General features: G+C 41.5%; 1 protein-coding gene across 1 annotated transcript in view; it reads right to left on the reverse strand.

The window, feature by feature from the left end:
• The window catches only part of LOC117525342 (receptor tyrosine-protein kinase erbB-4-like), a 1,053,282-nt gene that overhangs the window by 401,844 nt on the left and 626,239 nt on the right, over nt 1-25,199 (reverse strand). Inside the window, exons 4-5 of the mRNA XM_034187180.1 lie at nt 17,140-17,271; nt 5,436-5,501 (exon numbers count right to left, since the gene is read on the reverse strand). Of these exons, the coding sequence (XP_034043071.1) occupies nt 5,436-5,501; nt 17,140-17,271 (198 nt within the window). The remainder of the gene's footprint in view (nt 1-5,435; nt 5,502-17,139; nt 17,272-25,199) is intronic.

The following is a 25,199-nucleotide window of genomic DNA, read 5'->3' on the forward strand; positions in this document are numbered from 1 at the left end:
TAACTTGTCCGGAATTAGTTTGTTTAAAATTTTAACCATAAGTTAAAAATTCCTTGCTGTGCATGACTCCTGTGATACATCTGCAAGTCTGTATGGTGTGAAAATAAATTATCTTTTTTCCTCCCCCTCTTCTTTTGTCTATGGTAGCCAGCTCTCCTCTGCTGGCAGAGGGTTAACCCTCTGGGGTCCGAGGGCATTTTTTTGGACAGTTCACTTTCCTGGCTTAAATGTTTTATTATTGCTGTTAACAGCTCTCCCTGCATCCCACAATCAAGTTTTATGTCTCTTTTTTCAGGACAACCTGTGCTTTCAGAATATATATGTTTTTCTCGTGTTTTATAAGTTTAATAAAAGTTTACAATCAAAAATAGGCAAGGAAAAAATAAAGAGAAAAATAATTTTACACACATATTTATTCAAAACACACAGCAAACTATAATAAACAACTGTTTTGACACTTTATAATGGTAATTTGAGGTCTTGTTTGAAAGACTGTACAACAAAAAGGTTCAAAAAATAAACACAAATGCACATTTTGAACAATATATACAAAATGGTCTATGGGTTTTTTATTATTTTGATATGGTAAACAGTGCTTTATGCAGAGAAAGCAATGGAGTTATCCAGTAACATTCACATGAAAACTAGTGGAGCAATCCTGATAGTTACACACTCTTTGTTTGCGCACGTGAGATTGTCATCAGAGGCTCTCCATCTGCTCCTGCTTTCACTGATCGCTGTTCGTAATGATGCAGGGTGCACTGAGTATGTACTAATAGTATGTACTCATTGGAGCACATAGGGGGCTGTTCAAACAGGCCAACTCGTAACATATCACTCCTGAAAATGATCTTTGGCTTTTCATGTGAGGTAAATCTGCCCTACGATTAGATTTTGTGACGGCGAACTAATTCCGATTAGACACTCTCATTGTGCACGTCATCACACAGCTTCTATGAGGAGTACAAAGATGGCCAATGGCTGGCTCGAAAGTCCATGGAGTTAACTTTTCAGCAAAAAACAAGTAAGTTTCTATCTCATATCATTCAAAAGTTATTTATAATTTAGTAAAGCTTGGTCTTAGCCGTCATATACGATGGCGTCGGCCCCAGACGGTTAAGCTCTGCCTCTCATAGCTGTCTCTCTGCTACAAAACATGTAACAGGCAGGCATTAAAATGTATATTTCAGGCTTTACAAATGTGTTTAACTGTTAAGCTTTATTCACTACGCCTACAAATATATCTTAGCAGTCTAAAAGTTATCTGAACTAAATTTAGCGGACGTTAATTGGTCCGCTGATGGTTTTCAAAGTTAGCTGAAAAGCTAATCAGCTAACAAAAGGTTAACTTCGCTAATTGGTGTCCACCACTGTTCATAAACCTTTATTACACTTAGAAAACACAACAAAAGCATATATACAAGGTCTATTAGAAAAAAAAACAACCTTTTTTTTTTAAAACTTTATGGATCTGAGTCACGTGAGATTGCATCAGCCAACCTTGAACCTTAGTGCGCATGCGTGAGTTTTGTCCTGCCTGTCGGCTGCGTCATTCGCCTGTGAGCAGCCTTTGTGTGGGGAGTGGTCCTGTGCGCTCGGCAGATTTTTCTTGCAAGGAAAATGGCGGAACGATTGGAGCAGCGCTATTGCATCAAATTTTGCCAGAAACTTGGTGACAGCCAAGCGGAAACCATTCGAAAGATAAAGACGGCTTTCGGGGATGAAGCTATGAGCACCACACAGATTAAAGAGTGGTACAACCGCATAACAGTGGAGACGGACGCATAACAGTGGAGAGAGCGACGCGCTCCGGCCGACCATCGACGTGCCGAAATGACGAGATCATTTCCAAAGTGAACGCTGTGGTGATGCGGGACCGTCGAGTGACAATCCAAGAAATTGCGGACGAAGTGGACATCAGTACTTTTTCGGCACATTCCATTGTTACAGAAGATTTGGGCATGAAGTGAGTGGCTGCGAAGTTCGTGCTGAGGTTGCTGACGGCGGAGCAAAAGCACCTCCGTGTGGAAGTCTCACAGGACATGCTGGACTCCACACAAAGTGATCCCAGCTTTATGGACACTATTATCACCTGCGATGAGTCCTGGGTGTACAGGTACGACCCGGAAACAAAATTCCAGTCATCACAGTGGAAGCATTCCACGTCGCCACGACTGAAGAAGGCGCTCCAAGTGCACAGCAATGTGAAGATAATGTTGACTGTTTTTTTTTACTCCTGCGGTGTGGTACACCACGAGTACGCACCACAGGGTCAAACAGTAACGAAGGAGTATTACAGGGATGTCCTCCGTCGCCTCCGTGATGCTGACCGGAGTTGTGGGCCACAGGAAATTGGCGCCTCCACCACGACAATGCTCCAGCTCATTCCTCCAACTTGATTCAGACTTATTTGTCTAAAAACCAAACTCCTGTGGTTCCACAGCCTCCATACTCTCCTGACATGGCCCCTTGCGACTTCTGGCTGTTCCCAAAAATTAAAAGAGTATTAAAAGGAACGCGTTTTGGGATGAGGGAGGACATCATGGCTGCAACGACGGCGGAGCTGTGCGCCATCCCGAAAGAGGCGTTTTTGGAATGCTTCCAACAGTGGCGACACCGCTGGGAGAAGTGTGTGGAGTCCCAAGGAGTGTACTTTGAGGGTGATTAGGTTTCTAACCCTCCAGGTAAGCCAGTTTTTTTTTCCCCTGCCAAAGGTCGGATACTTTTCTAATAGACCTCGTATATTATGAAAGCACAGGTTGTCCTGAAAAAAGAGACATAAAACTTGATTGTGGGATGCAGGGAGAGCTGTTAACAGCAATAATAAAACATTTATGCCAGGAGAGTGAACTGTCCAAAAAATGCCCTCGAACCCCAGAGGGTTAAGGTCATACAATTAATAACATTACTGGACAAAATCTATCACAATTCAACACATCATTCCAAGAAAGGAATGAACATATATAATGTTTCTTCTACTAGGTGCATGCTTTATGTCATCTCATTGTTTGAGCCTGAGGTTTCAGCTCGATCTTTCATCATGAAAGGAACACCAAACACCAAAACCAGTTACTGTATTTACTCTAATAAATGCCCTGGTGGTATGAAAATTTCATGAAAGCTGTGTTTTACTTTTGATTGTTTATATGCACGTGCATGCATGCATGCATGTTGTACACAGTGTGGCCTTACGATACATACATTACATGCATAATGCATGCAAGAGAAACAGAGAAAACTTGAAACCAATGTTGATTTTCTGCATGCAGTAGTTGCTCCACATTTACATAAAATGGCTCCACACAAACATTTTTACTCAGCAGCATTCAAGCTAAAATTTGTCAGAAACAAAAGAGAAGAGGAAGTACCATGCTGCTTGGATATTCCTCGTCGATAGGAAACAGATTTGGGAGTGGTGTAGGAACAAGGATAAGCTTGCAGCCCTTGCCAAAACAACAAAAAGGCTGGGTGGTGGGGGAGAGGGGGTGGAACGGCAGGTGTTCGCGTGACAGTGAAGGGTCTGAAATACGAGTCACTGGCTGCATATGCAACATGGAAAACAGAACAGATGATGATATTTCATGGGAATTATGAGATAGGACTTGTTCATTTTGACTTTACTCCATTCTCTCAGGAATTCATAATTTCACTGCATGCAATGTATGGGGGCTTTCATTAGAGAAGGAGCATTTATTAGAGTAAATTCGGTACTGCAAAAAAAAAAAAAAAAAAAAATGATGCCCTCTAGTTCTGGTCCTATAATATTGATGGGTTTCCAGGCATGTTGATTGGTCTAATTCAGGCATGTCAACTAACAGTTGTGATGTTTTTTTTTGGTGGAAAACTAACATTGCACATGTTACTCAACCTACATTATTTTAGGTTGGGATCTGTACATATAACACACACTCTAAGTTTAATCCATGACTTTTTACTCTCACAGGAAATAGAGCCATTCCTGTTACCCAAGTTCATCACAATCAAGCGACTTACTATGAAATACTGTCACTTCCTCTGTTGAATACATGGTATCCATCCATCCGGTTTCTATATGTGCTTACTCCAATTAAGGGTCATGGGTGTGTTGTAGCCTATCCCAGCAGTAATAGTGCATGAGACAGGGTACACCCTGGATAAGATGCCAGTAATAAATGATATATCATTTATTAATTCTTAGTTCTGCCAAGGAGTTTATGTTTTGTCATTTGTCCGTTTGTGAATAAGATATCTCTATAAGATAAATTACAGGAGTAGAGACGCATGTCTTGGGCCAAGAAAGAACCCAAATTAACCCTGATGGGTCCAGAAACATAAAGAAACATTGATGTAGATGTTCCGGTGCAAACCTGACCCCTGGGGGTTAAATTGTTGTGTGGATACTCATGAGGAAGAAGATGTGAGGAATTGGAATATCCGGTTTTGTGAGTATCCTGGATTAAAACAAAGATCCATGCTTTCAATAACTTCCTGGACTTGGCCACCAGAAGTGTATCTACTTGGGGTGAAAGTGTTTAACATGTCAAGACCCTCACTTAGCTCGGCTGTGACATACATGTCGTTCGGTCCTTGTGCTTTGAGATGGAAAGACATAAGTTCATGGAGTCAAGACATTGCTGGACACACGTGTTTGGTGATGCCAATACATTTGCAGGAGAACAAAGGTCAAAGTCTTTAGGAGCTTGGTACTTCATGTTTTACTGGTTGTAATACTTGGATGCTATCCAATGAACTAAGGTGACATCTAGATGTATTTGTGACTAGATCTGTGTGGAGGTACCACTGGAATGACTTTGTATCAAAAGAACATTACCTCACTTGCATTTTGAGGGAACATCAACTATGGCCAAACATGGGGATCTGCACCAACATACCTGTTGCTCCACACATGATGACAATACTACTTGCTATTTACATGACATGGGCACTGTGCATGCAGATGACAATCGTGTCAGTTGTACAACAGCACAGATATTTACACTGCACTGTATGCTGCTTGGTAACAGGTGGAAGACGTGGCCCCAAATGGTTGTAGTTTATTAATATATTTCCTCCTTCCACCCAATTTTGGGTGTATTTCATTTCAAAATGGACTACTTAACACTTAACTATTCCATTTTCTCCTGCATCTCAACATACTGACAGAGCTCATCCGCACATCATTTCTGGTGGCACGAAGACTGTGTAAAGTGTTCTGGTGAACAAAACTATTTTTCAAAAAGTGTGAAGCAGAACCAAATCCACCTCATTTAGTCTAGTTTACTAACGGAAATAATGTCAAATTCAACAAATATATCAAAATGAATGAATAATGAATCATTAATTAATACATGAATATTAACATCATGAGAAACAGTCCAAACTTGGGCTGATGGCAGTTGAGAATAAGATAAATCCAAGCGTCGTGTCATTATGAACTGAACAACAACAATACTCACAACTCTGGCACTGGTCTTCTTTTGTTCCCCAACAACGCCCGATACAAGAGCGGTGACACTTCTGACCTGGAAAAATGTTTAAAAAGAGAGAAAGACAGAGAGAAAAATACATGAATGGTAAGGGGCGTTACAAATCAGTATGAATCATCATCATCATCTTGAACTGCTTATCCGAGATCAGGTCGTGGAGGCAACAGCCATGTCCTGACTATCTATGGCACATGGTCTAAAGCACATAGTGCAAGTACATTTGGGGGGTGTCCAACTCAACTTTACCATTTGCAGACCATGTAATCTGGGCACAAAGTGAGGGACAGGCCACAAAGGGTTTGCAAATAGTCACTTAATGTTTCATGAGTGTGTTCGCATAGCATGAATTACACCTATCACCTATCAGATGGAAATCAACTGGAACCTTGCTTTGGCAATACCTTTGATAAATATTGCAGTTGCCGCTTTTGCATGAAATAGAAGCAGGTGGTGCACCAAAAAGCTTCTGCTGGAAAATCAGGCATCACTTAAGCTCCATCCAGAACACACAGTTGTGTTCATACCACATTACGTGCTTTATTATATCAAAAGGCAAACCAAATGTACGTGTCGACTGACATACTTCCCATGCTGTGTAAGACAAAGAACTGCACAATAATCAAATTAATCAAACAATTTCATATAATAATAATAATAATAATAATAATAATAATAATAATAATAATAATAAGTAGCAGAAGTAGTTATAATAGTAATAATAGCAGTATTACTTTTAGATACGCGGTGAGCATTTGTGTAATCTTTTTTTAATCAATTAAAATAGAAATTTACTTGTATTTTTTGTAAAATATAAGGCATCTTATTTTCAAGCACTTGCAAACATTTAGTGAATGCTTGATATTTATTATACAGTAATTAAAATTTGATCTACCACACAAAATGTGAAGGAAAAAATGTTCCTGATAACTTCACTGGGCAGGCAGTTAACTCGGAAAAAAATGAAAAACATTTTCACATATTAGTCACTTGATTAAATACAAATATTCCTATGAAAAGTCATAAAATGCTTGTCTTTTTCATCATTCACTTGCAATAAAATTTAATGTATTTATTTTGGAATTCTCATTATGCAAGAAAGATAAAGGTGCCCGTCCTTGGCAAAGGCTGTTTTGTGGAAATGGGGAAATATGTTTTGTGGCTCTCTTTTAAATCAACACACCATGAAACTGACACGTACTATGTTGAGGTAAAAGCAGTAAAGCGGCAAAGTGCAGCATCATAATTCCTTCCTGGGCTTTTTGGAGGACTTAATTGACTGGCGAGTAATTGACTGAGGGGGACGTGAGCCCGGATGAGAGCAGGAGTGCTGTCCTCTGTCCATCAGCCTCTCCAGATAACAGCTATCTGGAGATAAGAGCTATCTCTGTCCCTGTATCTACTGTTTTGTCTTTTTGGGCTGTCTCTCTCTCTGCTTTTACCCCAAAACTCGAACTCTGACAATGTTTGAGTGGGACTTCGACAGTTCTGACTGTATCAAAGGCGCTATCCAAACCGGATAATAATAATAATAAATGTCAGTGGCTGCCTGCACCTCAGCGCCACTTAATTATATCTCTGCCCTCCACAGAGCCTGGTGCCCTGTGAAGTCAAGCCAGAGAGTTTTCATTTAGCATCCAAGGTCTTCACTATCTCAACTTATAAATTCCCAGTGACCTAGACGAAACCCATGCCATTCCTCTTCCTGCTCCATAATCTTTAACAGCTTTCTTAAAACGGCACCTGAAGGTTAAAAGCTGAGAATTCCACTATTTCACGGCAGGTACGGAACAAAGAGCAATTTATACTTTCGTCCGACTGATCAATGAGACGTGGATTTCAAATTATGCTTTAGTTTTGACAACAGGCCAATAAACTGGGCAAATAAGTTACCAAATTAAAGCTTGTATATCCCCGAAGACTGAAATAGAGATTATGATCTCATTTGTGTATTACAGGTTTGGAGACCTTTGATCTTCTGGCATAGTAAAAGATTTAGACAGAAGACAGGGTTTATAAAGGAATAAGGGAGAGTGATGGGAGCATTAAAGCTTTTCAGTGCAGAAAATCAATGCTCGGAGATCTTCATCTGAATATCGTGCATTCACGAAGAACTACAAGACAAAATTCAAGGGCACAATTAATACATTTTCCTTCCAACTATACTGATAATCCCTAATACAATATTAACAGATGTGTGAGCTTTTCCATGAGAATTGGAGGCTATAACAAAAAAAAAAGAAAAAAAAAAAGCATTACCTCTAAATTATAATCGAATGAGGCTATATTAGGAGTAGTGAATGAACAGAATGGGGTCAGAAGAGTAGTGACTTTTTACATTTTTATTAACTGCCACCTCAACCGTCTTCATCCGTCTCCCAGTGTTGTGAGGCTGGGGGTGCCTGGCTGTCTTTTGTTTCTGTCTTTTGTTTTTCCTTCCAGGTGGTGCGCGTTTAGGACTGAGTGGCTGTGTGGCTGAATTATCAGGACCTCACCCTGATTAGCTGAGGCTGATCATGTGCAGCTCGTCAGGACTCACAGCTGTGGTGCATCTACACGGATTGGAGCATGGTGGCATTTAAGTCTGGAGTACACAGTGTGTATTTGCCAGAGACTCGACTTTGTGACCAGACGGGTGAGATCGTCGTCTTGAGAGCCATCTCATCATCACGGATGCAGAGAACGTCCAGGTTTGATGCATGGTCTGTGAAAGAGGAGGAGGTGAGGTCTCACGCTCGTCAGCACACTTCCTGAGTTACGTTAGGTTTTGTGACTAACATAAGTACAGTCAGTAAATGTGGTGTCCCTCACACCTTATTATATTGAGCTGTTATGTTAGTCGTTTAATCAGCTTCCACTGCAGTTGAGTAATGTGAACTGGGTGTTCCATGCCTGCAGAGAGGGAAGCTGATTAGTGATTAAGCCAGGAAGTGTTTGCTGTTTATGTACACCTTTGAGCGGTCTCTCTGTGTGTGGAGTGTGGACTCACATGATGGTTTCTTCTTTAACAGACTCGGTTTGTCGCGGCCACCTGGGGGGTGTCGGCGGGGTCCTTGGGTCCGAACTGTTTCTGGCTCCGGACCGTTTGTGCAGCTGGGAGTGCACCGTAAATCCACCACGCCAGACCGCGCACTCATTTGTTGTCTTTTTTTCACATCACTGTTATGTCATTAAATTTTGTTATCCTTTGTACCGTGCTCTGCTTATTTTATACTGGATCCTTCAAACGCTGGTCGGTTCTCCGTCCTGCGTCCGACACATAACAGTAGTCTCTGGCCAAACATCACGGACCCAGCGGTAGCAGAGACGGTAACGCGCCGGGAAGACGGCAGCAGACGTTCAGAAGTTATCCGGATCAGTTGCGGGTGCTCTCCGCCCGGATGGTGCGTGTTTGAGAACCCATTATCGAATACTGATTTGAGCTCTCTTGCAGCCGTGTTCCTGTGTTTGTTGCCTTATCCGTGGGTCGTGGTGGAGTGTGACTAGCGACGGCTTCGCGTCACACTTCGACCGGATAAGAGGTTTAAACGGGAGCTGCAAGAGTGTGTCTGTAATGGGTGAACGCGCACGGCGGAGCACTGTGGCACAGGTCGCTGTGCTTCCTGTTGTTACAGTTGTAGCCCCGTTTCCCCGGGTAAAGATAGCTACTGCGTCTGTTGTGACAGCTCCGGCGTAATTTAGTTGAAATACATTTTGGTTGTGTGTTTGCACACAGCTGCGCACAGAAAAGCAGCATGAGTTGGTTTCTCTGTTACCAAAGGGGGTTTTTCATTTTTAGCACTCTGGCTCCCTCTGTTGGTGACGGAGTCACAGTACCGTTAATGCTCTTAAGAAGGTGTGTTCCATTTGTTTGAGCTTAACGGTATGAGTCACTTATTATTTTTGTGTTGGTTCATTTTTTGTGGGGTTTTTTTTAGTTGGTTTTTGTGTGGGATTTTTTTCACTGTTAGTGTCTGGGGTCATGCCCTTGCAGGCTGTCTGGAGCATAAACAGGACCCAAATAACTGTATGTTAGTCTGTTGGTCTTTCTTTTTGTTTCTTTTGGTTTCACCTCCCAGGGTTTGATGGGACAGTCCTCTGGGGGGTGATGGGGGGGTAATTGGGTTGTTTTTCCTTTTTTCTTTTTGTTTTTTTTGTTATGCCCTCTCTTCTCCTCTGGCTCCAGCCGTGTGAGCCGTAGGTTGTCGGCGTTGCTGGAGTGGTGCAGTTTGGTTATGCTGGGCGTTTCCCAGGTAACCTCTGCACCTGGAAGGGGGGGGGGGGGTGTTTTTTTTTTTTGTTGATTCCCTGTTCCACCTCCGGCTTCAGCGCGCCTTTGAGCCATCTGCCATCGGCGTGGCTGAGGTTTGGGGCAGTGGAATATACCTACAGCTGGTGGCTGGTTTGGAAGTCAGAGGGGTGGCGCCGTTTTGTGCCGTCTGCCATAACCGCTGTTCCACTCCTCCCGGTTGACTTCTGGGGTATAGTCATGGTTGGTGACGCTGGACGTGCTTCCAATTTCCACTGCGCTGAGGGGGTGGGGCTGGGGTTGTTTTGTTTGTTTGTTTTTTTTCTCCTTTTGTTTTTCCCCCCAGTTTCCGCCCTCAGGGTGTGACTGTGGTGTCCTCTGGGGGGGAAAGGGCTGTGGGTCCATCTAGCCATAGACGGCCGGGGCGGGGTCCGTTGGTCATGAGGGGGGGCGTCTCCTGGGGTTGATGGAACGGTCCTCTGGGAGGCGCTGGGAGTCCCCGTGGGTGACTTTGGATCCCAGAGGGACCTCGGTTGTGGTTATTACTCCTAGAGCTGGCGGGATGTCCTCTGGGGGGTGTTGGTCCCTACATGTCGTCCGGGGGGGAGGGGTGTGTTGGCGTTTTTATTTGCAATCTTAAGTTTGGGTTGTTTTTCTTTTCTCCTCTTCCCGGGGTTTGATGGGACGGTCCTCTGGGGAGGGGGGGGTGTTAGTGTTTTTATTTGCAAGCTTAAGTTTGGGTTGTTTTTCTTTTCTCCCCTTCCCGGGGTTTGATGGAACGGTCCTCTGGGGAGGGGGGGGGGGGGTGGTTTGGTTGTTTGTGTTTGTTCTTTTTTGTTTTATGACTAATCAGACTGTAAACATGGTTGGACAAAGGCTGACCGCACAGGTTCAAGAACTCCTGGCCACACCTGTGCAAATTGACTGACAGAAACAAGGGCAAAGATGCAGTCAGAGGAGAAGACGTCAACCGTTCTGTTAGGAGACGATTCTGTTGGAAGATGAATGCAGATACGGTTTCCAACCATGGTCCCTGGAGGGGGGTGTTTCTCCTGGGCGAGGTTTGTGTGGTCGCCGGGAGGCTTCCCGTGAGGGTGGGGTGCTGTTGTGAGGCTGGGGGTGCCTGGCTGTCTTTTGTTTCTGTCTTTTGTTTTTCCTTCCAGGTGGTGCGCGTTTAGGACTGAGTGGCTGTGTGGCTGAATTATCAGGACCTCACCCTGATTACCTGAGGCTGATCATGTGCAGCTCATCAGGACTCACAGCTGTGGTGCATCTACACAGATTGGAGCATGGTAGCATTTAAGTCTGGAGTACACAGTGTGTATTTGCCAGAGACTCGACTTTGTGACCAGACGGGTGAGATCGTCGTCTTGAGAGCCATCTCATCATCACGGATGCAGAGAACGTCCAGGTTTGATGCATGGTCTGTGAAAGAGGAGGGGGTGAGGTCTCACGCTCGTCAGCACACTTCCTGAGGTACATTAGGTTTTGTGACTAACATAAGTACAGTCAGTAAATGTGGTGTCCCTCACACCTTATTATATTGAGCTGTTATGTTAGTCGTTTAATCAGCTTCCACTGCAGTTGAGTAATGTGAACTGGGTGTTCCATGCCTGCAGAGAGGGAAGCTGATTAGTGATTAAGCCAGGAAGTGTTTGCTGTTTATGTACACCTTTGAGCGGTCTCTCTGTGTGTGGAGTGTGGACTCACATGATGGTTTCTTCTTTCACAGACTCGGTTTGTCGCGGCCACCTGGGGGGTGTAGGCAGGGTCCTTGGGTCCGAACTGTTTCTGGCTCCAGACCGTTTGTGCAGCTGGGAGCGCACCGTAAATCCACCATGCCAGACCGCGCACTCATTTGTTGTCTTTTTTTCACATCACTGTTATATCATTAAATTTTGTTATCCTTTGTACCGTGCTCTGCTTATTTTATACTGGGTCCTTCAAACGCTGGTCGGTTCTCCGTCCTGCGTCCGACACATAACACCCAGCCCCTTGACAGATTAAGTATTTTATTACACCTTAATAAATCCCTTCTGTAATTCTAAGCAGTTAATGTGTCTTCCAGCTGGTGACAATAAATCATTAATGGGAAATGAATAGGTATTCATTTTTGGATTGTTTTGTTAAGCACAATGGAGTAATGGGGCCAAGGGGTGACTGAGTGTCTATTGTTAATAAGCTAACATTCACTAATATTCAGTTAGGTTAAGAGTCAGGTATTTTTAAACTGAATCAGTGTTCCAGTTAGCTTTGCAATCTGTTAGCTATTTAATTAACTTCCTATTGTGTTACCCTGCATCAGAAAACTCTCTATGTATTTACATTGTTTTGTACATTCTACCCAACCATTACTGAAGTACATATTAGAAGCAAGCAAACAAGGAGAAGGGAACCAATGTGGACATTGTCAAACATACTATGCCATCACCGTCTTACTTGTCCTTTGACCCAGATGTTAAGAGAAGATGCATATGTGCATGCTCACGTATACTGTGAAAATGTATATTTTGTAACGGCAGACTTTTGTAAATGGTTGCTGATGTACATTTGTTCTATGCCATTGTCCCACTGATGTCTCTACCATCTTCAAATATGCACACAAGCTTTGAATTATCCTGTGAAGTTCTTCTTCACCTAATGCTGCATGCTGAATGCTCCAGCTGCAGAATGGTATAGTGTTGTGATGTCTGTTTGCACACTATGGTAGGTAATGCAACATCTTGATAGATTTGACAACAATTAAATGCATACTGGGTATTTTGATACCCTACGGATAGTGAGCTATTTCTTTTTGGCTACTATATAGTAAGCTCATATGAGTATATGGATGTAGCCATAGGGCTGATGTTCAGTTACCTGTCTATTTGGCGTTAGTAAACTTAAAAATACTATTATAAAGCCTTTACAAGCTGTTAGTAAAGTATTTGGTGTGATATATTAAAGTCTTTTCTTTGATATCTTGGCTATGTGCTTAGGGTTTTCATCCAGGGTGTCTCTGTACATTGCTGCATTCATCCTTCCCTCAATCCTGACTAGTCTCCCAGTTCCTGCTGCTGATAAACATCCACACAGCATGATGCTGCCACCACCATGCTTCACTGTAGGGATGGTGCCTGGTTTCCTCTAAACATGATGCCTGGCATTCACGCCAAAGAGTTCAATCTTTGCCTCATTACACAAGGGAATTTTGTTTCCAATGGTCTGAGAATCCTTCAGGTGCCTTTTGGCAAACTCCAGGCAGGCTGTCATGTGCCTTTTACTAAGGAACCTGACTGATGGATTGCCGCAGAGATAGCTGTCATTCTTGAAGGTTGTCCTCTCTCCACAGAGGAATGCTGGAGCTCTGACAGAGGGACCATCAGGTTCTTGGTCACAACCCTGACTAAGGTCCCTTCTATCCAATTCACTCAGTTTAGACGGGTGGCCAGCTCTAGGAAGAGTCCTGGTGGATCTGAACTTCTTCCGTTTATCAATGATGGAGACCACTGTGCTCATTGGGACCTCTAAACCACCATGCTTCACTGTAGGGATGGTACCTGGTTTCCTCCAAACATGACACCTGCCAAAGAGTTCAATCTTTGTCTCATCAAACCAGAGAATTTTGTTTCTCATGGTCTAAGAGTCCTTTAGGTGTCTTTTGGCAAACTCCAGGTCGGTTGCCATGTGCCTTTTACCGAGGAGTGACTTCCATGTGACCACTCTACCATACAGGCCTGATTGGTGGATTGCTGCAGAGATGGGTGTCCTTCTGTAAGGTTCTCCTCAGAGGAATGCTGGATCTCTTGGTCACCTGTCTGACTAAAGCTCTTCTCCCCCTATTGCTCAGTTTAGACAGGTCGCCAACTCTAGGAAGAGTCCTGGTGGATCCGATGATCCAATGATGATGGAGGCCACTGTGCTCATTGGGACATTCAAAGCAGCAAAAATGTTCCTCTACCCTTCTCAGATTTGTGCCTGACATGCACTGTCAACTGTGGGACCTTATATGTAGACAGGTGTGTGCTTTTCCAAATCATGTCCAATCAATTGAACATTTCAATAATGATCAGTGGAAACAGGATACACCTACTCTCAATTTTGAGCTTCATGACAAAGGCTGTGAATACTGTGTACATATGAAAATTCAGTAAGGTATATCTTATATATTATATTCCAATTGTAAGGTGGAACTATGCTAGTATATAAAGGGAAGAGCAAAATAGGAGAGTAGAAAGAGCAGAGTAGAGCCATTTAGGTGCCTGGTCTGGAGAACCAGGGATGGTAGGTTGAAAAGCTTTTTTATCCCATGGGAAATCTCTGTACCCACCCAAGTGGCTCAAGAAAAAGGTATATATATATATATATATATATATATATATATATATATATATATATATATATATATATATATATATATATATATATATATATATATATATATATATATATATATATATATATATATATATATATAATATAATAAATAATAAGACATAAGAAGGCTAAGACATCACAGGAGAAGATTGTAGTATAGGTAATTTAGTATGCAGACTAGTTGTAAAATTAAATATAGTTAGTAGGCTAAGCTATAAATCTGGTGTTTTATTGTAGAAACAGAAGCTATGAGTGTGTGAGTGTACTGGTATCTATCTAACGTAACTCTGTTAGCATACTGTAGGAAAATAAAAAGTAGAATCATTATGCTATCAAATGGAAACCTAAGAACTTAGGTACTATATGTTGATATCTTTAAAGGAACACATAAACTGATGAATCATTAAAAATCTACACCATGTAAAATAAAATTGTAAATAGCGAAAATAAGCTAGTTATAGTAGAAGAGCTAAATTAGCCATTAATAAGCCAAACCATACCCAGCAAGCTAACATGATAAACAAAACAGTAATTAGTGTATAAAGTATAATAGCGTAGTTAAACCTACAGTAATGGTATTAACAAATACATATAAAATAAATGTGGACAAAAGTATAATTAATGTGGTTTATCAAACCCAAAAGAACCATTTGTAAGCTACAATGAACGTTGCTACAGCCTGCTAGATAAGCTAATGTTAGCTGTTAGGTATAACTAATTGTACCCCACTCCTCCAATATTTACTTAAATATAATAATATTAAAAAGGGGGGAACAAGATTTTTTTTTAACTAAATTTGAAAATATTGCAAAAAACTTTTTGTCCACATTGTCATTTTGGGATATTGTGTGTAGAATTGTGTGGAAAAAACAATCAATTTAATCAATTTTAGAATAAGGCTGTAACATAAAAAATGTGGAAAAAGTGAAGTGCTGTGAATACTTTCTGGATGCACTGAATCCCACCTGGATGACATAGTATACAAATTAGGAATGTTTATGAGTTCAGTATTTCATGAGGTGAAAGCTGGAATATGAGGTCTATTAGAAAAGAAACTGACCTTTTTATTTTTTTCAAAAACTATATGGATTTGAATCACGTGCGATTACATCAGACAAGCTTGAACCCTTGTGCGCATGCGTGAGTTTTTTCAAGCCTGTCGGTTTCGTCATTTGCCTGTGGGCAGGCTTTGAGTGAGCACTGGTCCACCCCTCCCGTCAGAATTCCTTTGTCTGAGAACTTCCTGAGAGACTGGCGCTTTGCTTGATCAAAATTTTTTCAAAACTGTAAGGCACATCCAAGTGGACACCATTCGAGAAATTCAGATGGTTTTCGGTGAAAATTTTAACGGCTGATGAGAGATTAAGGCATGTTACTATCGCTTTAAGGACAGCCCACGGCGCCGGACGGCGCGCCGCGCCCCGAGCCGCCGTCGTCAGCCTGTTTCGAGCTGAAAACTTCCAAATTTAAGCCTCTGTTGACCCAGGACGTCGTGAGAGAGCAGAGAAGTTTCACAAGAGGTCGGGATCAGCAGTTTATCCCGACATTCCACTGTTAAAGGAGATTTTGTAATGAAAGATGTGCAGACGGATTCGCGCGTTGGCACACAGCCGCTCATCGTGCGGCGCCACAGAAAAACATCTCCATGTTGATAACCATTTGTAAGATTCAGGCGGTTTTCGATGGCTTTCAGTCGAGTGAGTATCCGAGAAATTGTTTAACAGCTGGGCATGTTCAAACTTGTCCTGTGAGACTTCCAATGGAGGTGTTTTGCGAATGGTTTGTTCCAGCTTTTACCGAATTAAATATTTGTTCCATTGAAAGAATGTAAAAACATTCATTATTTGTTTTATATAATGTCTAAAATAGATCCTTGTCATTTGATTTTTTATTAATTTATAAACAACACAAAAGGGACATACATTTTGGTGTTCCACTGATGCTAAAAGTCCAAATTGTGACATGTAGTCCAGTGATGCTGTGCACTGACTGCAAAGACTGTGTAGTTACTCAGTCCAGCCATAAATCACGCCAGCTTTTCATCTGAACAATTCTTCATGCATCCAGATGGCTTACAGCGGAGTGGATTTTTGTGTGAGTGTGTGTGTGTGCGCATGTGTGTGTTGCAAGAATTAGTAGCGTCAGTTAGCTCAATCAAATTGTCGTCTTGGTAGAGTTGTTGTCCCCCGCGCTCGCATGCACACACAGCCGGGTCAGCGCTTGTGCGCACGTGTACTACCAAAATAAAACAGTGTCTTTCCTGAGCGCAATGAAAAAAAAAAAATCATGTCAAAAATTACTCCAGCTTTTCACTCCAACTTCCTGCTAATAGCCTCTAGACAGTGCAGTGCATTTGTTTTGCATGTGTGTGCTCGCACGCGCACATGCATTGTGTGTGTGTGTGTGCATGCATGTGCATGTGTGGGTGCCTGTGAGCATGTGTGTGCATGCATGTGCACGCGCACACGTGTGTACGTGCATGTGTGTGTTCGCATGTGCAGAGTGCAATGGTACCAAATGTATGGAACCAAATTTGCACTCTAATTGGAACCAAACTGCACTCTAAATGCAAAGCAACACAAATGAGACAGATAATCCATGTCATGTGACATACAAAGCACCAATCAAATGACAAGGATCCACTCAGCCGTTATATAAAACCTTCATAGAAAGTGTTATATTCCATTTTAGATTCAATTATTTTTATATTCAGTTAATTTTATGTTCAGTCAGTTTTATAGGCCATTTTAGATGCAGTTAGCAACTTTTATATAACGGCTGAGTGGATTTTTGTCATTTGATTGGTGCTTGTATGTCACATGACATGGATTAATTCATCCTATTTGTGTTGCATTGCATTTAGAGTGCGGCTTGGTTCCATAAACATTCATTATTTGTATAATATAGGTTACATTTTAATTCATTGGACATTTGATTGGGAAAGTTTGGCTATTAGTACCCTAGAACTGGATTTAAAATGGGATAAATCATGCTTGAGCAAGACATTTCATTGATCATTCATTGATGATCATATCTTGGTTTTTGAACAAACATTTTTTTATGCATCATACTTGTGTGAGGTAAGCAACTTACATGCGACGCTGCTATTTGTGGGTACCACCACTGGATGCATCCGTGGGCTTTTAACAATGTCTTGCCAGTGGATCGTGTCGGCATGGCACAGGAACTTGTTCTTGTCGACATACACACCTCCGTTCAGGATCTCTGTGAAGAAGACAGAGGACTGTGTCAGTATAGATGGTTTTCTGAGGAGCTGCTCTTCCTTCAGAGGTTTTCAGAGAGGCAACTTATCTTGCACTGAGACACACTGATATACATATAGTAATGAGAGACAGGACAAAGAATATTCTGGTGTAAATGCCACCTGTCATGGACTCTACTAGAATTAAGCCCAAGCACTAGTGTATATGTGACGACTTTCTTATTCACCTGCACATTTACACAAGTGGTGTAATAATGCTGTTACTGCAATTCTTGATCTGCTCATGTTTTGTTGTTCTCACCTTTCACTCTCCACAAATCTTACTCAATTATACATCACCACTCGGGCTGGACAATATTGCAAAAAATACCACAATTTTTTTTTCATATGGATGTTTACCGTGGTATATAGAATTTCATAGGACTGCCAAATTAAAGAGTATTCTAATAATGACTGAAACCTGAAGAAATTTGAAACCTTTGTCTTTTATTGTATTTTTATTTTGGAAGCACTTTGCATATCAGTTTTTATTTTGCTCCAATCCAGATCCGAATAATTTAATACTGAATATCTTCTGATACAGAGTCCTGATCTGATACTTGTGTTTTCCTTGATTTTACACTTTCATAGGCACACCACAAGCACATATGCTTGACAGTTTAACAGCTCTGACATGCATAAAAAAAACCTTCAATCCAAGCTGTTCCTTAATGTTGCATTAACTGGCAGATCACTGCCGAAGGCGCCCTGCTTATGAAACAGGCTCAGACTGACACCCATTGTTGATAATCTGCGTGAATAAAATTAATGGATATGTAAAGGAAAGAAGAATGTTAATGCACTTTTAAAACATACATGTGGCTCTGTTGTGGAGCAGCAGCACTGACTGCCTGTTCCATCCACTGATGCTAGGAATTTGAAACAAAGCGAGTGGAACTCAGTGACTTGCATTTAATATATTTGTTAAAGATCAATCAAAAAAATGCCTTGATCTGGCCCAATTCTGATTGCTTCAATCAGAATTGAAGTCTGATTGCATCAAGACATCCTCATTTATTATTGTCCTTGTTGTTGTAGAAGCACTGCATAACGAGAGGCTTTATTGTGAAAGCACTCTTGATGGTGACTCTAGTGCAGCAATGTTTTTGCCCAGTGTTGCCACAGTTACTTTACTGATTACTGATTACTCCCTAAAAAAGTAATGTAGTTACTTTACTGATTACTCAATTTCAAATGTAACTCAGTTAGATTACTAGTTATTTTATTAGTTACTTTCAGCAACTGCCGACAACAACCCCCTGCCACCTCAACATGAAAATGATAATGCATTTTGCTAGTACTCACTTTATATTCACCCTTTCTTGAATTCAATGAACACAAATACTTGTTTTATTAAAAAAAATAAAATAAAGACATCTTTCTTGACCTCATATTTAACTGTTGATGCACTGTAAAGGTAAAACTTACCATTTCAAACCTACATTGTTTATAAATGTAACTATTAAATTCATTCTAACATTTTTCTAACATTTAAATTCTCTCTAAATATTTTAGTTGTTGAAATTATTATTATTATTGTTATTATTATTATTATTATTATTATTATAAGTAGTATTAGTATTAGTAGTAGTAGTAGTAAAAAACAGCTTCAAAAGTGGCCCTTTAATCTAGGTGTGTTGTGGGGGGCCACGTTCCTGCCCCACTCCACACTCCTTTCTGCGTGGATTCGCCCCTGCTATGGCATTTGAGCAGGAAGAATGGATAACGTTTATTTAGGCAGAAATCACTACCATATTGGAAGGTAAGAAATTTTTTTAGTGTTTATTACGTCCTCAGAGAGTTTAGGTGCATTTGGGTGGGAAAAAAAGTGTTATTTGTTAACACGTTATGGATCAGCTGTTTATAACGAGGACACACAGAGCAGCTCAGAGTTTTAAATAAAGGGGGGAAAAGAGTGTAAAAATGTCTTTGTAGACCTCAGTGCAGGTGTGCTGTTGTCACCGCGCTTTGAGAGTCGACAACTGTTTTTCAACTCGGAGAGGTTGCTGAAAACTACATACAAAAAGCTCACAGCTCGGTGAAAGCGGGCAGGTCAGTCGAACCCTGACCTCCTGCCCACGGGCAAATTTTAATGCTGCGGTCGACCCACAATGCAAAAATAATAGTAACGCACAGTGACTTAGAGAAGTAATTTTAATGTGATTACTGATTTGGAAAGATTAACGCGTTACATTACTTGTTACTGAAAAAGCGGTCAGATTAGAGTCACGCGTTACTAAGTAATGTGTTACCGGCATCACTGGCTTTGCCAATATTTCTTTGAAACAAATAAGTCTACATGTTTCATGGTCTGAATATCAAAGCAACAACAACCCTTATACCCCCGTAACACATAGCCAGAATCATGTAGAATGGCGTCAGAATGACAAACCGGCACACATCCAAAAAGTGATGGATTTTAGTTTCAAAATGTTCTGACAGCCATCTTGTTGAAGTCCACACAGTTGGTCAAAATCGGCCGGTGGCCCCAAGTGTGATGCACATGTTCAAAACCCTCCGAGCACCGTCAAAATGGGACACCTATCCGATGGTGGTCCATGTGCAATCTGTGGACCATCTGACCACAATTTACATATTCTGATGGCGGCAAAACAGGATCTGAATTTTTTTGAGCACATACAAGGGAACCTTGAGATGGATGTGTCATGGTATGCCTGCCGGTATGACCTGAACGTACCACTTATAATAATGTACCCCCGGAGCACAAAGGAACTGTTGAAATGTATGTGGCACACTTCATCATGATAATAATTATGACTTATTATCATGTACAGTGAATGTGAACAACAGTGACTATCAAACCAAAGCCACCGTGTGCAACTGTGCACACGCCCCCGCAAGTCTTAACAGGCTGTTATATCCACAATAGACCTTACAGGGCAGATATTTGTCCTTTCCTTCCCATGGGTGATGTAAATAATGTGAATATTGCTTCCATCATAACAGTATATAACATGGGCAGCTGCCCCTCTTCGTGGTGCACAGTAACACGTCATTGCACAAGACAGGCTCGGAGCTGAACGGATCTCACGCTGTAATAAATGATCACCTTCTATCTCTGTAGGAGATATGACACGGTACTGGTGTGTCAGGCCATGATAACATTAAAAAAAACATGAATCTCACCTCCAACAATGGTCCAGGAGTGTTTCACAGTGTGGATGTGGATGTGGAGCTGAAACTGGCAGCCTGTGGTTAAAATCCTCTCATCCAAAATAAAAAAAAAATATCCCATGTGATAATCCAACCATCACGGTGTCCAGAGTTGCATTGTGCTCCTGAAGTGAGCAAAAAAGAAAAAAGAAATTAAAGTTCCCTGGAAAGGTGCTGCGTCTGATGCAGGAGACTGCATAGCCCACTGCCAGCAAAATTTCAGCAAAACTATCCAGTAGCACATGTGCGCCAACTATCCAGTAGCACATGTGCGCCCCATGCGCACTTAGTGGCCCATGGTGCGTTATGCACACACACACACACACACATGGCTAAGTGATAATTGCAGCCCCACGCGTGTGTGCAGAGCTCACATGCTAACGTACTCATGTTTGGACATCAGGCAGTCTTCAAAACCTTTTATGGCTGTCTGACAGCAGTCTGTGTCATCTACTTGTTGTCTACATGTGCTTTGGATGCCATTGCACAGGTGTGGACGAGGTACTCCGGATGCATTTTGACCCTGCTGACCACACCGCTTTTCCTCCCGACTGCATTGGATTATGGCAATATCTGTAGTGTCGGCATGGTTCCTGCATATTCTTGCTATGTGTGATGGGGGCTTTAGGGGGATAACCTTTTGTGCCAACAATTTTCTCAACTTCAGAGGATGTAAGTTGACTTTGACACTCAGTTTGTGCTCCTCACTGGCTCCTGTTTCCCTCTTGGTTAATAAATCGGGAAGCAAAATGGCATGTGAAGCAGCAAAAAGGGGCAGAGCTGAAGCTAGCAGTGACCTCGCCACTGGTGACAGTTATTCACAGGATACAATATTTTGCCATCTGCTTGCTGCACTGCCATGGTGAGCTAGAGGAAAACAGATCAAATACAGATCCACCTAAGTGTTTTGTACACGCAAATGCCTTTAACTTGCAGAAGGCTTCCTGGGACGTTGCAGATGGGCCGGTTAAGTTGTCACAAGCTTGCCAATGACCTGCTTGGGTTCCCGGTAAGTTCTATCAGCATCAAAATTTTGAACGGGTGGGACACTTCAGGATGACCATGTAAGCTTGCAGATGGATTGCAGCGGGGTTTGTAATTATCCTGTTTTGCAATTTTTTGTATTGGGAAGCCAACGGTAAATGTAGTTTTGGATTACTTTTACTTGTCAACAATTTCCTCAGCTTTAGAGAACACAAGCGGACTTTCGCAGTCACTTTCATGCACCTTGCCGGCTCCATTCTCACTCACGCTTCTCTCTCTTTTTTTTGCCTGTTTCCAACACTTTCTTCCCAATGGCAGCTCAAGCAGCACTTTGAGGTAGGAAGTTGTCATGCACATTAATGTGTGAGCTGACGACATTCTTCTTCCTTTTATTTTTGCTCTGTAATATGCTCTTTGATCTCCCCATAACTAGTATAAATGTCTAAAGCTTATCACTGTTAATTTTTATCACAGTACGTTATTGTGATCATTTTGTTGCTCAGTTGAAATAATCATCAGAAAACTGAGTCCATCTGGGAGTTAACCTCCAGTGAGGCCGACCTGACTCAACAGGTTAGGGTTGTGCGATATGAACAATGTATGCTGCTTTTTAAACCACACACTTCTTTGTAGACTGCCTGGTCATGACATTCAGAAAGCGAATTGCCTCATTTTTGTTTTACAGACGTGTCCATTAACACAAGCACAAAGTCTGCTAAGTGATTTGATACGGACAGTGGCTCCAATTATTGCTGTGCAGGAGTTAAGAGAATGCTTAATCCCAATTTTTATGGGAGGCACAGAAAATGAGGAGGAAAAGACGAGGAGAAAGCCAGAGAGACACGGCGAAGAAGAAAGAAAGACAGCAAGTGAGGCCCAGTAGCAGATTTGCATTATTTACTGAGCTTGGGTGTTCTCTATCTCCTCACAAACTGATTACTGACACACGGCTGAAACCGATGAGACATAATCATACACGAGGCACCCGCCAGCACAGGTTCGACACAAAGGTTCGACTAAATGATGCTCCTCGGTTAATAGGAAGCAGGGGTGTTATCCACACACAAAAACGCACACCCTATACCCCCAGCTCCGCCTCTCGCTCTCCTCCATCTTCCTGCATGTGCGCGGGGAGTTAGGGATAAAAATTAATCCTGCCTCTCACCACAGGAGGGATATCACTTGGATAGAAGGAGGGAGCATCTGAAATTCAAATTGTTTGCTTAATAGGATGCTGCTGGCAAAGTAGGGCAATGGACAAACTGACACACAAAGCTTAACAATTATTATGACAAAAACAGCCAGCATGACATCTCAACTGAGGTTTAGTTAAACGTATTCATCTGGTATTGACCTTCAGCTCCCTGAAAGAATGAACAGGAGCCTAAATAAATCACGTTCAGGTCGAAACACACCAACAAAATGTTTGCTTACATTTACTCTGTCTGAATTGCGTATTGTACCATGCAATCTATGAAGATAGGATGAAATATCCAACATTGACTCTTTGCAAAATTAGATCTGACTTGATGTTTGGCCAATCTATGTTTAGCAATCATAACGACTCAGCAGCATGGATTAAATGCCACACAGCAATCGCTATTTTTCAGGTTTGACACGCACGGTCTCCTCCATAATATCGCCTGGTCACTGTAAATTTTCTTTCTTCCCCTTTCAGTTGTATAATTTCAGTACATCTTCTTGTCACTCGGTCTTGTTCCTTTCAAGTCTTTCTTCATACTATCCATCGTTCTCTACTTTAGCCTTGACCGTTTTTCTTTTTTGTACTTCGATTCTCAGCATTCTTACAATCATATTCATAATCTTGTCACATTCATACCATTTCAATATACTCGTCTGTACCTTTTTTGTGGTAGGTATTTGTTTTACTTTTGTTCTACCTCATACTCCCAGAAGACACTGCTGGACGAAGTTGGATGACAGTCAGATGGAACACTGACATCACTGAAACTATACAAACAATAAGGAACAGTCAAGACAGAAACCATAATGGAATACAGAGGAATTGAAGTTGTCATTGAGCTTCGGTCACATTTTTCAACAGTTTGAAAATTCTGACGAAGCACCAGCTGCAGGAACAAACCTAGACGACAGTTAAACGATGCCTTCGAAAGTCAACGTAAGTTGAGATTTCTTGTTTCGTTTGGCCTTCGGTGTCCTTCGTTAGTCCCGTGTGACCGAGGCTTAAAATAAGTCTTTAATTATGAGGCTTTATTTATTCAATTTTGTTCAAAAGGCAATAAGGTTTGGTAGTCTAAGATATTCTTTAACATTCAACTTTATGTCAGAAGTTAACAAGAGAGGTACTGTATTTTCTGGAGAATAGGTTGCATCAGCGTACAAGTCGCATCTGCCAAAAAAAAAAAAAAAACATTGTGAAGAAGAAAAAGTATACAAATTGCATCAGAGTATAAGTCACACCGTTTTTTTTTTTACTGTATGCGGAACTCGTTTCATTTCACAATGTTTTCCTTGTGGTGATTTTTAACAATGGACAGCAGCAACAGATGGTGTGGCACATGTGCACACCACAGCCTGTGCTGTTAGAGGATAGACTACAGGTTCTTCTTAGTTTTTGCCAAACAGGACCCAACTAGTTCTGCTAAACTATTACTTTTGAGTGTGTCTTGCCTTCAATCAAACATGTTTACTTCATGAGTATTTTACATTTTGCACTCATTTAATAAAAGCTTTGAGGTGTCGGGGCAGCCACAGTGAAGTTCCAGTGTTTAGCTTATTTTGCATTCAGAATGTAACAAGAAATAACTTTACCGAAAATGGTTTCCAATAATCCCGTGCGAGGTACCTAAACATGACAGAGGGATTTTTTTTTCTTCTTTTTTTTTTAACAGTTCAAGCTGGATATGAGCAGTATTTGCACTTGCAACACTGTCACCAGGTAACCACCACCCAGAATGCTTTTCCACCCACGCACTGAAGTAAGAAATGCACAACTCACTAATTTAAGTTCTACTTCCAAGGGAAAGTAATTGCATATGTAATGTAAATGGATCCTTGCTGTAGATTGACCACATCACCTGTGATATCCAGACATAAGTAATTAATCAACATATATTACAACAGATTGCAAAACTCATACAGGCTTTGTTTTCATTACAAAGTAATGCTTTGGTGTGCATATTTGTTGACTGTGCTGCTGGTGGCCAGGGGGTCATCACTGGTTAAATCATGCTCTTGATTGTTTAGTGGGTAGAGAAAAACTATCTTAATTATTTGCATAGCTACAGCTCATGTTTCCAAACGACCTCCTCCTCCTCCTGAGCACCACTCGAAACGTTTATGAATGGTTTAAAAAAAAAAAGCTCAGCAGTCCTCGGTGTCAGGCTGTGTGACCGTTGGAGGAAAACAATATGAATTTCAGGCAGGCAGAACAAATGTAAGGAGGCAATTATTTTGATGGTAAATGCCTGTTGTGATTTTTTATTTTATTTTATTGCAGTACGGGGATGAGTTTGATTAAGACTGGGAGGCAAATATTAAACCAATGTTAAGGGGGAAAAAATGATATTAATGAGTTTGTGAGAGTGAATTAAATGTGTTGTGTGGACTGTATAATGAGAAGATATGTAGGACAATGTGAAACAAAACACCTTGATTGGTTGGCCGCCAAGCTGTGACAGTACATCACCAAATATACTCACCACTCTTTATACTCTTTTAGGGGAGGTGATGGTCTAGTGGTTAAGGCATT

Source organism: Thalassophryne amazonica, chromosome 14 (genome assembly GCF_902500255.1).
Source record: "Thalassophryne amazonica chromosome 14, fThaAma1.1, whole genome shotgun sequence".
In the NCBI taxonomy this organism is placed as follows: domain Eukaryota; kingdom Metazoa; phylum Chordata; class Actinopteri; order Batrachoidiformes; family Batrachoididae; genus Thalassophryne; species Thalassophryne amazonica.